The following is a 14,079-nucleotide window of genomic DNA, read 5'->3' as shown; positions in this document are numbered from 1 at the left end:
TCTGTCTATCTACATATCTACAGTATCTATCCATCCATCCATCCATCTGACGCACATAAATCAAAGAATCAAAGACATTTAACTCATTGTTACTTTGTAAGGGATTAATTTTTATTTAGTCAAACAGTGACAGAATCAAACGCAAGACATTAAAATTGACACTGTATGTGAAAAGTCACATTTTTTGCATTGAGCTGTAAATATTAAGTGCTGAATTTATCGAGATGATGTTTAAAAAAAAAGGCAACATTAGTAAATGTATAGGTTTTTTGTATTTGGAACAGAGACCCAACAACAACCAAGGTATAGATGGATTCCTAGACAGTAGGTTCCTATACTAGTTCCTAATAGGGTTTCAGCAAACTGTGGCACCTGCCAAGGCGACATGCACACAATCTCACCATATTGAAAATGTATAAGTATATTTCCAGCTGGTGACAACAGGATATGGCACACAGGTGAATGGCACATCAGTCAGTAAAAATGAAAACCTCCTAAAGGTCTAGGACAGGGGTGGGCAACGTTGATGATGGAGAGGGTCACTATCTTTCCACCTTCACTCCTGAGGGCCACATTGCACATTGCTACGTCCTATTTTGTCATTCTAGTATCTCAAACAAAAGAAGCAAAAATAGCAGTTTTGAGATTTTAGATCTGCTTTTTTTGCTTCTTTTGAATTGAATTCCTGAATATTTTTTGTTATTTTTGAATTGGAATCATGAAAAGTACAAATTGTATTTAATTTCAAATGCATTTAGTTATACTCATGTTAAAGGAGCTATAGTCAACTTTTTCTTGAAAAACAGATGCTAAAATAAAAAATAATGTTTCAAAATATTTTATAAAAAAATAAGCTTCATATATGTGTTTCTATTCAAAAATGACCACAAAAAGCGTAAAATAATGATAAAATAATAATTTTGGTCATTGTCAGACCGACACTTTGTTTACATTCTAGTCTATAGACTAGGATGTAAACAAAGTGTCGGCCCTACAATGAAAAAGTTGACTATAGCTCCTTTAACTCCATGAACTTAAATACAAATACGTTGGATACCATTTTAGTACTACCATACTAGTCATTAAGCTACTAATATAGACTGAAGGAATTAAAACGGGTCATGTTTGCATGTTTGGAATTGGAACAGCTGAAATCAATAATATATCAGTATTCTGATATCAACCTGCGGGCCGCATTAACTCATCTACTGCTTATGACTAGTTTGACGAGTTATATTTATGTGTCCACTCTGCTTATGACGAGTTCGCGATTTTGCATGTTTCACCCCCATACAACCCCATCTTCCAAACATGGCAGCCATCTTTGTTTACATAACATGTAAAACATAATGGCTGCTTTGAGTGCTTTCTCATGAATGCCTGAACGGATTTCCAATCGGATTTTTTTGTTTGAAAGCTGTGAAAAACGTGCACACACATGGTGCATGATTTGTGCATGGGCGTGCATGATCCGTGCACTATAAATTACATTGAAGTCTATGGAGAATTTGGCAGGGAAATCCCAAAGACAGCATATTCAAAATGTCAGGAAATGAGTTAAGTGAAGGTGGGGGCCACATGTGGCCCCTGGGCCACCTGTAGCCCATGTATGGTCTAGGACATTCTCTGCACCAAGTCCCAACCTGTGTTGAGATGAACTGAGTAACGTTGACACAAAAAGCACAGTACATGGACACAATAAACCAATCTCTGACTAGCTGGAGCTCACAGAGAACACATGGTTCAATTACACTTAGCGGAATGGAGTCAAGTCCAATATACTGTACAGTACAGACTATCTTTAAGAACCAGTAGTCCCTGCGCTACGAGGCACCTTTAGTCCGGAGTTTGGAGAGCAACATCTCATTCTTCCGGCACTCCTGTTGGCGAGAGAGAGAGAGAGAGAGTGAATTACATGACCTTTGGCAAAAAAAATATTCAAATAGTGCAGATTTACATGCACACACACACACACACACACACACACGCACACACGCACACGCACCATTCTGAGTTTTGAATATTGTCACTGATTTTCTTTTATTTCATCCACTCTGTCTCTCAAGCCTGAAGTATGATAACTATACAGTACAGTGTTGCTACAACTGTATTCTAAGTGCATGTGACGATAACGTAGTTGTGCAAAGAGTTTTAGAGCATTACATCAGGCATGGAACAGCTTGTAAGCCTTGAGAACTATAGGGTTCTACAGCTGCGGAGCCCAACCATCTGACCACTTAACCCATTTAAGAACTGAAAATACCTAAAAATGTCTTCTAAATCCTAATGGTTTTCTGAAAAAAACTGTTCTGTGCTGCTCAAAGTTTTTAATGTCAAGGACCCCTAGAATGATATGTATTTGACCGCGGAACCCCATCTCAAAATATTTTGTTCCAGGGACCCCCAGAAGCAAAGATTTGAGTAAGAAATGTTCACTTTAAAAGAATATATATTCAAAGATGTGCACACATTTTCATGTTTTTTCGAAAAAAGCAGATCTACAAGCTCATAACGCGGCACACACGTTATGAGCTTGTATATCTGCTATTTTTGAAGAGCCAAAGTATAAAAAATAATGATTAAAGGTGATGTGACACAGATGCGTTCCCGGTCTTAATGGGTTGTGGTCAGATGCGTTGGTCGCGAGAACGCTTTCGAGATTTCCAAGTATCCAGCCCTGATCCAGTTTATGTCGGGAACAGCCGTTTCCAAGGCCAGTTTTTCCTCACCTCCTTGAAGTCCTTGACGGTTTTGAAGTAGAGCCTCTGTTTGTCCAGCAGCTCCAGGTAGTCGTCGTTCAGCTGGTCTCTCCTCATCTTATTCTCCTGCTTTTTCTTCTCCATCTAAGGAGAGCCACAACCAACCATGAGCCATTTATATATAGACCGATTCCTCAGAGTGGCAGTCATAGCTACGACCGCAGTTTTCCCGGTGAACCTGAGCGCAACGGTGGGGGCGCTGGAGTGTGGGGAACACACACCACTGACTATTGCCGGCGATGATGGAGAGGTCATATAGCTTTATGTATTGAGAGGTACTCTTGCTGATTTCGTAAGAGACTCGTCGCCAATTGCAAGATATTTAAAAGTAATTTGGGGCCATGATGATAACCTCTTCTTCCCACTACTAGACTAAGGATTTATATTGTCTGCGTTATTGTTTACAACCACAATTATTCACGTGTGGCAAGATCGCGGTTCTAGTTTTACTAGTAGGCTAGTTTATCCAGGGTTAGGGTTTCCATTTAATGATTCCCTTTATCGTCATCTTGCGCTAATGCACACAACTGTTTTCGCCAGGTTTAAGCTCGCGACCCTCCTTGCCCATCGGCCCCCACGGCTGCGCTTAGGTTCACCGGGAAAACCACGGTCACGTCATAGCTGCGGTGTGAAGCGGCACCGCTTCGAACAGCGATACCAGAGGTGGAAAAAGTACTCACATTTTGAACTTAAGTAAAAGTATCAATACTTCACTGTAGATGTACTCCGTTATAAGTGAATGTCCAGAATTCAAAATGAACTTGAGTAAAAGTATGAAAGTATTGGCATCAAAATGTACTTATAGTACCAAAAGTAAAAGTACAAAATGTTTGAAAATAGCAGATCTGCAAGCTCACAACGTGTCGCATCACGACGCGTTGTGAGCTTGTAGATCGGCTATTTTCAAATAGCCTAGGTATAAAATAGGGCCAAAGTGGATTAATGTATGTTTTATAATATAATCATTTATATCTGCAAAGTAACTAGTAACTCAAGTTTTCAAATGTTAGTGGAGTAAAAGTACAACATTTGCCTCTGAGGTGTAGTGGAGTAAAAGTAAAAGTACTGAAAACTGGAAATACTCGAGTAAAGCACAAATACCTCAAAACTGTCTGTACTTAAGTACAGTACTTAAAGGAGTAGTTCACCACTTTTCAACCTGTCTTCATATAATAGGTCCTCACTAATGTTCATGATAAAATATCACAATTTTTTTCTACTCAGTCCAAGTCTCCGAGGAGAGCTGTGGGAAGTTCAGAATCCATAGTCTAGTGACATCATCATTTTCCAAAAAGAAAATTTAATCAATATTTTTGAAAAAAATATTTAGATTTTTATTATCGCGAGAACAATGGCTTCCACTTTAAAATTGGAACTTTTCAGGAATAGAAAGCCTGCAGTTTCTATAAGCTGGATTGGTAATCGATGATGTCACAAGACTATGGGTTTCTGACCAGCCCACAGCCCTCCTCTGAGAAAGAAAAAAAAAAAAAAAGAAGAAAAGCTATTTTTGAGTGAGGACCAATTATATGAACATAGGTTGAAAAGTGGTGGAGTGCCCCTTTAAGTGAAAGTCCTTAGTTACTTTACACCACTGGCAGCTACACGGCAGCGCTCTGGAAAAAGGTCTATAGCAATGATGCATACATTTAAATACAGAAGACGGGGGTCACAATGGAATTATGGAAACAAGCCCCTGGGACCTTTCGTGGTATCCTTTAAAAACAATCAGCTGTACTTCTGTACTGTTTAACAAACTTGTTATTAATGAGAATTTGCTTCAAAAAATATACATTTAATTAATCAATATGAAAGAACCATGGATTAGACCAGTGGTTCTCAACCGGTGGTCCTTGAGGGGGTTCCAGGTGGTCCCCAGCTAAATGATGAGAGTTGGTAACCAAATGGACCCTTATAGATCTTTAAAAGACAACTTTGTTTTTTTTTACAACAAGGGTTCATATTTTAGATTGTAATTAGAGAAAAGAAAAACTGAGTGTTAAAATGTTTTCATTTGCTTCGTTCTATTGTTTTATCGCGTTTACCGTGCTCAATTTAACACTCATCTTTTATATTCTTTAATTACAATCTAAAATATGAACCCTTGTTGTAAAAAACTAAAGTTGTCCTTTAACTCTTGAGAGTGTGAAATTAGAGTTAAATTATTGTTAAACATCTGCATTACATAATTTACAATTTACAAGTGTACAAAAATAGAGAACGTAGACAAATTTATATTTTGAACAACATTGGCCTGTTGTCTCTCCTATGGTACTCCTCAAATTCTGAATAAATAATGGGCTTTGATATGAAAAAGGTTTAAACCCACTTGATTAGGTAACCTGTAAATGTAAGGCAATGTAATGGGAACCTTAATGCGGCTCTGTTTGATGCCTTCCACGATCTGCTCCATCTGCCTGAGGAACTGCTCCCTGGCTCCAGCAGACGCCATGGCTCTGGAAACAGTTCATGCGTTTAGTGTTTACTGAATGTTGTAAGACAGGGGTCTTCAACAGGGGGTCCGGGGGTCCTCAGAGTTACTACACCTTGGGGTCCTCCAAATCTTTTTGTGATAGAAACTTTTTTCTCTCCTTTTTTTATATTCACCACTTGAACCCTAGCGTCCATATTCTGAGAACTTTAGCCAAAAATAGCAGCTTTATCAGCTCAATCGCGAGGCGTTGTGAGCTTGTAGATCGGCTATTTTCGGGAAAGAGGTTTGGTGTAGAGGGGGGAGCAGACTAAGTACAGAGTGAAAGGTCAAGTTTATTAAGTATTGACGGTTCAAGTTAAATATCTGAAAACACAAATTGACATGAATCCAAAATACACAGATGATCGTGCTGTCAAACGATTAAACTATATGGAATCTATGAACAGGTTGCGGGACCCCCGCTTCATCTCTCTCTCCACTAAGGAGTCCTTGGCCTGAAGACCCCTGTTGTAAGAAAGATTTACCCTTCCTTTGTTACACTCTCAAGAGGAATCCAGAACACTCCACCCACTGAAAAATGTAAAAGCCTTCATTTGTCTGTGCTAGCCATAGCACTGTGTGGATTTACATGAGCCGTGCAGCTCTCCACTGTAATGCTTGTCAGATATACTGTCTGTAGCTGGTTCACGTCAACCGTTTATTCATCCAAAAGAGCAAGCCGCCCACAAACTACTTTAATTACTTGACAAAAACATGTTCCTACATGTGACAAATGGATGCAGTCTAACCATTTTGTCTTTCCTGCTACAATAATGTCAACCATAAAGTCAACTAACCATAAGTCAGACCCTGGTCCCTGCCCGTACAAGATATTACACAAAGAGCACCCTCCCCATCCGGCGTCCCTCCTCCGAACACAGACAATTCCTGTTGTGTTTGAGTAGATGCACCACTAGTCCAGTAGCCAGCCCATAGAGCCCCATTGAGAACCCGGACATTTTGTGTACCCTAAAGTTTTATGTTAGAAATGTTGAGTATGGGTCCCCAGCAGTTAGAAACTGCCGGATGCTAACTTGCATATGTTGGGCAATTTTCATAATTAGCATAATTAGATTAAATTAGCATAATCACCTATAATAATGGAAAATATGTCAAAAACTGATTGGACGATTTGAACAATATTGGAATGGTTTTGGGGGTTATTGAGGATGCTGAATTTTCTAAATTCAAAACGGCCGTTTTAAAACGGAAATGGCCAATATACCAACTTAAATTGGGATGATTTTGATACTTTTTTGTTGATTTTGATTATGAATTCAATTATAAATGTGATTATTTATATGCTTATAGATTATCTGCATTTCAAAAGCAAAATATAGACAATCCACACAAATTATTAGAACAATGACTGCCACAATAGCCTATCAAAAATAGTCACTTCATCATTTGGAAAATCAACAAAAAAGTATCAAAATCATCCCAATTTAAGTTGGTATATGGCCATTTCCGGTTTAAAACGGCCATTTTGAATTTAGAAAATGTCAGAAATGGATTCAGCATTCTCAATAACCCCCAAAACCACTCCAATATTGTTCAAATCAGCCAATCAGTTTTTGACATATTTTTCATTATTATAGGTGATTATGCTAATTAAAGCTAATTATGCTAATTATGAAAATTGCCCAACATATGCAAGTTAGCATCCGGCAAAAAAAACGTATGTTGCCATCAGTGTTTCTCAAAATTTGTCATGTGAAGGACCCCCAGAATGATATGTATTTGGCTACGGACCCCCATCACAAAATATTTTGTTCCAGGGACCCCACAAGCAAATATTTGATTTTAGTCTATTCTGCATCTAGCTTAAGGCCACAGACCCGTTGGGAAACGGGTTTGGGGGCGACTTTGAAAGAGGGCGACTTATCTGGCTACCGCAGTGGCAGTCCAATACAGTATGGATGAGTGTTTTCCCCATAAGCACCTCTCTACTACTACCGCAGTTCAGGGCAAGACAGTGTTCTTCCTCTGTGCTACTTCCAAATGTGTAAAAGACACACAATTATAGTAAAGAGTCAAATGAGGCTGCTAGGTACTGTAGGTGTACGTACAAAGACAGAAAAACACACCTAGCAATTATAAAACCATACTCACTGTTGGAAGTTGTCATGGATAGAATTCAGCAAATTCACCTACAGGAACAAAGTCAGATTAAATTAACAATTTGTGAGCTTGTAGTTCAGGTATTTTCAATATTTGTCCTACCTAAGACTCTAACAACCCAGTGCTCACTTTCAGTAGATGTTTTCTTAAAAATGAGATTAAGTGGTTATTACTGTAATGACCTACCTCCTTCTCCAGATACACTTTCTTGTCATCTAACGTGTTGTACAAAGTGAAGAACTGCTTGGTCTCTTTATGAGTTGCTGAAACTGAGACAGTGACAAAAAAACAAAAACACAGCATTAACAGAGCTTTTTTTCCTTTCTTTCTTAGCCTTTTTACTGTGATTTCTCCAGCAGGGCAACCAGACTATTAGAGTACTTGTACGACTTTATTCCTCCCACAGTTTTGGTGGCACATACTTGGGCCAAATCGACCGGCTTCATCGGTCTGCTTGCAATTTGCTAAGAGATAAGTTATATAGTAGAGCATTCACCAAATATTCGAATATCTAAGTCACTATTCGACGTTGTTCACCGAAGTCGAATATTCACTTATTTGTATTTTTTTATTGTTTTCTCTTATATATATATATATATATATATATATCTTATCTCTTATATAAAATATGTAGTTTATAAAGCTTGGCTAGATAGGAAGCCCTGGTGGATGAATTTTTTAATGCTTTATACCAGGGAGTCTCAAAACTTTTTAGGCCGTGAGTCGTGACCCCCAAAATAAACATTTGAACTGGGGACCCCCACCCTGACAAGCACTTGAAATTGTAGGTATTACATTTAATGTGACTCGGTTCCGCAGATAAATATTGTGAAAATAGCAGATCTACATGCTCACAATGCCTCGCAATGCAAGGCGTCGTGAGCATGTAGATTGGCTATTTTCACAATGTTCATCTCTTGTACTTAAAGTTGTACTATGTAACTTTTTTTATAAAACAAATCTTAAAATTCTCCTAACTATTAAATCACAAAAGTTTTAGAAGATCCGCGCCGTGAATTTCAGCCTGTAAAGCCTTCTCTATATGTAAACTGAGATCCTTGCCGTGGACCGGATCTCGCGCGAAAATTGCGTCATCATACTACCGGCCAATCACAGCGAGGGTTATACAACTGCCGGCCAATCACAGCGCATCTTGAAGTGGGGTCGCTATGGCAGCCATATTTGTTGTCGCCCGTTTGTACCATCCCTTCTCTAGGTAATTTCGCCTACCAGGCAGGGTGAAGGAGTCCGTATCTCTGGAATTACTGAACGCACAGGAACAAGGGACCCCTTAAAAGATAGATCTCAGCGAGGTGGAGGCAGACGCGGGGGTCTGAAGGTACGAAAAACGGACGAAAGACGCGGACGCGACCGCGGTTTGCTATAGGGCTAATGACCACTAGTTGGGCAACTTACACAGTATGGCTTTAACACTTATGTTGCAATGATTCTTTCTCTTCAATGTCTCGCGTTGCCATGGTTACCATAGACTTCCATGTAATTGTGCAATTGTGTAAAAAGTGCACGCCCATGCCTAGATGATGCACCACGTGTGTAGATGCTTTTGTTTTTCAAACAAAAAAATCCGCTTGGAAATCCGTTCAGGCATTCATGATTTATGGGCCATTATGTTTTCTTCAGATGTAAACAAACATGGCTGCCATGTTTGAAAGAATGGGTTGGTATGGGGGTTAAACATGCAATTTCGCGATCGCGATCATGCCTAATACATTTCTGGAGGTCCAATTTTTTTTTTTGAAAAAAACATTTTTGAATTTTTTTTTTGTTTTTCAAAAACGGCCCAAACTTGGGAAACTCGGGGTTGGCACAGCGTTGGTATCAATACAAACTCGGGAAACTCGGGGTTGGCACCAGATGTGTTAATATTTGACAGTTTGGCCAGTCCTGTCGAATATTCAACAATTCGAATACTTTGAGGTTGAATAATTCGAATACTAAAAATCACTATTCGTGAATGCCCTATTATATAGTTTATTTATTTACAGTATATACATTATTAGTGAATTAATGTTCTCCATTGACTTGAACGGGAAAAGTCGTGAAAATGTGTGCAAATATTTGAATATATGTATTTTTAAGCGAACATTTGTAACTCAAATTTTGCTTCTGAGGGGTATATTTTGAGATGGGGGTCCGTGGCCAAATACATGTCATTTTGGGGGGTCCTTCACATGAAAAAGTTTGAGCACCACTGACATAGAAACATACGTTTTTCAAAAAAAACCTTAGGATTTGAAATATTCAAAGACTTTTCACGATTAAAAAAAAATTGCAGATCTACAAGCTCGCAGCGCGGCACTCGGTGCCGCGCTGTGAGCTTGTATATCTGCTATTTTTCAATAGTTAAAGTACCCCAGGGCCCAGAATTTGGTGCGACACCCCTGCCCACCTTGTCCGTAGAGCTCAATGAATCTCTTCTGATACTGGGTAAGCTCAGCCCGGCTGGGAACCTCGTCGATCTTCCTCTGTAGGATGGCGATCTCGCGATTCCTCCGAGCCTGAGTGGGGGAACACAACACACTGTCAGAGTTGAGGGTTCCCTTCCCATTCCACTGAAGCTGCTATAGTATATCAAGCTATGCCAACCATGAGCAGTCGGATCTTCTGTAGCTTTTCTCTGTCCGTATTGTACTGTTTGTCTATCAGCTGGTTCCTCTCCTAAGAGAAGACAAAGGAAAGAGGGGTCGAAATATATATAAAAAGAAAAAAGATCAGACCCAGATTAAATACAATTTGTATATAATTATTATCAAGTCTTATGGTAGTGTGTTGGTGAGATATGAACCTTCTCTTCCTCAGTGTCATCTCCTGAAGCCATCTTCAGGTCCGTTATATTTTGCTGCAGGCGAGACATCTCCTCCTGGACAAATTAAACACACCAGTTGACCAGTCATGGTGGCCTCCCAGGCCCCCAGCCCCAATTTCTTCAGTTCTGGACAAATCCCAAATGTTCTTACAGCCCTCGTCACAAAAACAAACACTCCTTGCTGTATTGAGTCAACTGTGATCATCAAAATGAACACAGTGCAGCAAGAGTTAAATTAACCTTGAGGATTTCATAGTGTACACAAGGAACCAATGAGGATCCATTTGGAAATTATGGTTAAATAACCAGAGCAACAGAGTAATAAACCCACAGATACTCACTCTAAAGTGTGTAATAAAACATGTACTCTAGTCACAGATACTCACGGTGTAATAAAAGTACAGTACTCACTCGACAGTGGGTACGGAATTGCTGCTCTTGATGTTTCAGGTTCTCATTCATAGCGACCAGAGCTCTGAGCTTCTCCAACATGCTGTATTTGACAACATGCAACATCATCGTCATCGTCAATCTTTACCTCTGGGTAATTCATTGCTGTGGCTCAGTAGTTGCGTTTTCATAAAGCCTTGTTTTGCGCACTAAGGCTTTTGCGCATACATCTTTTAATGGAAACACTTCAAAATTCGAATAAACTTTAACATTTATGCGCTTGGGGAGGTGGATTTTGAGGCTTAATCGAAAAAACTAAATGCGCAAAAGGGAAATGGAAACAGGAATGCATTGAACTCGCATGATATCGATTTGGCTGAAGGGAGCTCCTAACTTGTTGGCGTCGTGTTCCCAACTACTGTACCTTTGTATCGGATGTTTATTTTACGGCGCTGTTGTGTGCAAGCCTCATCCGTCACATCACCCAAGTATATACTGGCTAACACTTTGTTGTCACACCGTGTTGCGTGCCAAAAGTGGCCGATCTACAAGCTCACAGCACCTCGTATCCGCGGCGCGTTGTGACCTTGCAGATCGGCTACCTTCCAGACGCAGAAACTTGCAGGATGAGACATGGATTCGGGACGGTTAAGAAAGCTGTCGACTACGTCTCGGGTTCGGTCTGAAAAAATCAGCCCGATCCCAGCTCTGTGCAGTGTGCACTGTGTGCAGGCCCGCGGGAAGTCATTTACAACAGGTCTCCTAAGAATCGCATTTCATCAGTGGATGGAAACCATTTCGCTTTATCTTTTTTCGAATTTCTGACAATTCGCTTCCTATTTTTGAAAAGGTTTATGGAAACGCAACAAGTGAAACCAAGTCTTAATTATTCCATTGTCACAGTCATGACTAGCAGAGGCCAAATGTTTGGCTGCTGGGAAGAGAAGTGCTCCAGTGTGTGTTTACCATGAGCTGGCATTTCAAAAAACACCTTCTGTGGACAACAGTGTTTAGCCAAAAACAACTTATTTTTGGCAAAACATCTTACCTACTGTCAACCTGTCCCTCTACCTCTTCCAGAGACCTCAGCTCTTTCTCCAGCCTCTCTGTCTGTTCTGTGGCCTGTAGAGAGAATCAAAAGACCAAACATTTCAACCTCGCTCAGAGAACCCCGTGTGTAATCCATACAGGGCCAAAGCTCCGATTAGTTATACTAGTCCTTACCCGTTCAAAGATATGAGCTCCGAAATGATGTGCAGTGTGTGGGTTATGGGGTGTGCACTGTGCACACAGTATATGAGGGATGGAAAGTAACTTTAACTGGTGCTTGCATGATAATATGTAGGAGCATCAATGTAAGAAATACCCGTTTTGTTTAATGGCAACAGAGATACTGTGTACCGATCTGCATGATTTTTGGACAACATCTGTAACAGGGCCAGACAACAGAATCGGAAAATTATAGTATAGAATCTATAGATAGTATAGTATGTATCCATGTATCCCAGAATTCTGTGCTAGCGCACAGTGGTGTCATGCACGCCCGCGAAGGTACGTGTGCACGACACCAGTCATGTTGCCATACCTTAGCAAAAGGCATGATGATGACGACGATGATTATTTTATATTACCACAGGCACAAGTAAACAACAAATTGCCTCCTGTGTTAACTGTGCATAGCTGAATAGGATGAGGTAGGTCTACGCACCTGTATCTTAACATTCTTTATCATGGTGGTACTTGGAGAGACATATTTTCCTAGGTGGTACTTAGGTGGTACTGTAAAAAGTTTGACAACTACTGTCCTAGGGTGATGAGTAATAACTATTTTTAGGGTTATGTGTGTAGAATCTTCCTGGTGTTCTTTTTTTAATTGCAGGTCAGTCTCTCCTCTCAATCTCACCTGGCAAGCAGGTGATGAGCACATTTTACAAGAACTTTTTCACACATATTCATGTAACTACATACTGTACATGTCTGTGTTGCTATATAATGTCAATATTGTCCACTAATCAAAAAATGCCTCTCTGTATAATGCGTTCAAATAGCCCGCCAGAAGACCTCCGGGAACGGTTTCATGTCTTCATGAGAGATGTGACGATAAAGTATTTTAGCTCTTCCATAATTGTCCCACTCTCTCTTAATACCACTCTGGGTTCTCCTATTCACTAGCATTGTGAATTCGATGAAAGGCAGTCCCACAACACCAACAACATTAATTCAAGCTTAATTTGAGTGATTCCTCTGAGCTGTCTTACCTCTGTCAGCCTCCTCTTGGCCTCCTCACATCCAGTCTTCACCTCCTCATGCTTGGCTTGTAGCTGAAAACACAGTGGAAACACACATGCATATTTTTAAAGGTTTGTCTTTTTTGAGCTTTTATGCCTTTATTGATAGGACAGTAGACTGACAGGAAATGGGGGGAGAGATGGGAAGTGACACGCGGCAAAGGTTGTCCAGATCAGGAATCGAACCAGCGATGCCGCCTATGTGGCAATGCCTTAGTGGTATGCGCCTGGACCAGTAAGCCAGCAGGCGCCCCAATAACACATGCATATTGCTGTGGTAAAATACACGGTTTTATTCTTTTGCACATTCAACACTTTCTGCATTAAAGGAGTAGTTCACCCCCAAAATGACATTTTTTCTATTGATTACTCATGCCATGGAGACTTGAGTTCAATAATATTTTTGGTTTTTTGTCGCATTCGTAAGACAATAATTTGATTACAATAAATGTACCCCCATTGATTCCGGATGGGGACCCAAATGCATTCGGGTCCCCATCCGGAATCAATGGGGGTAAATTTACTCAAATAAATGTTTTGTTTTAGGAATGCGACAAATACGAAAAAATATTATTGAACTCAAGTCTCCATAGCATGAGTAATCAATAGAAAAAAAGTCATTTTGGGGGTGAACTACTCCTTTAATGCCACTACAGACAAATTCAAATGAAGTGATTAAATATCCATGCTAACCACTTACACCACTTACTGGTGCCCCCCCCCCCCCCCCATGTTGGTCGAGTCACTAGAGATGCAAATATTCAGAAATAGCAAAAGCAGATTTAAAAGCTAACAACGCATCACATCCTGACGCATTGAGAGTTAATACATTTAGATCTGCTTCCGTCATACAACGATGTATGAAATAGTGTTTAATCCCGGGAACCCCTATTCGTAACTATACCTTTCAATCCGGGAACCCCTTTTGTATATAGCGACATCAGTGTTGATTTCGTCGACTAAAACTATGACGAAAAATGTTTGTCGACTGCGTTTTTTTCACTGACAAAAACTAATAAAAACTAAATAAAAATGAAGCTGTGATGACTAAAACTAAGACTAAATATATTGACAAATAAAAAACAGACTAAAACGTTAGAGAGGGACTAGTGGAGAAGAGAGTGTTTGGTTGCTCTCAGGTGTTAAGTGCTGAAAATAGCCGATCTACAAGCTTGTGAGCTGTGAGCGGTGCCAACTGCTTTGTGTATGTATGTCTGTCCA

At 40.0% G+C, this 14,079-nt stretch overlaps 1 protein-coding gene across 1 annotated transcript in view; it reads right to left on the bottom strand.

Annotated features, from left to right (window-relative positions):
• Nucleotides 1-1,010: 1,010 nt before the first annotated feature.
• Nucleotides 1,011-14,079, bottom strand: part of ccdc93 (CCC complex scaffolding subunit CCDC93) — a 32,792-nt gene continuing 19,723 nt past the window's right edge. The window contains exons 13-23 of the mRNA XM_080753017.1: nt 12,829-12,891; nt 11,619-11,692; nt 10,592-10,673; nt 10,160-10,234; nt 9,961-10,032; nt 9,764-9,872; nt 7,540-7,622; nt 7,345-7,382; nt 5,131-5,215; nt 2,730-2,843; nt 1,011-1,880 (exon numbers count right to left, since the gene is read on the bottom strand). Of these exons, the coding sequence (XP_080609143.1) occupies nt 1,824-1,880; nt 2,730-2,843; nt 5,131-5,215; nt 7,345-7,382; nt 7,540-7,622; nt 9,764-9,872; nt 9,961-10,032; nt 10,160-10,234; nt 10,592-10,673; nt 11,619-11,692; nt 12,829-12,891 (852 nt within the window). The 3' untranslated portion in view covers nt 1,011-1,823. The remainder of the gene's footprint in view (nt 1,881-2,729; nt 2,844-5,130; nt 5,216-7,344; nt 7,383-7,539; nt 7,623-9,763; nt 9,873-9,960; nt 10,033-10,159; nt 10,235-10,591; nt 10,674-11,618; nt 11,693-12,828; nt 12,892-14,079) is intronic.

The sequence above is a fragment of the Nannobrachium achirus genome (genome assembly GCF_963921795.1).
Source record: "Nannobrachium achirus genome assembly, chromosome: 22".
Classification (NCBI taxonomy): Eukaryota; Metazoa; Chordata; class Actinopteri; order Myctophiformes; family Myctophidae; genus Nannobrachium; species Nannobrachium achirus.
This window is presented reverse-complemented; position numbering and strand designations above follow the sequence as displayed.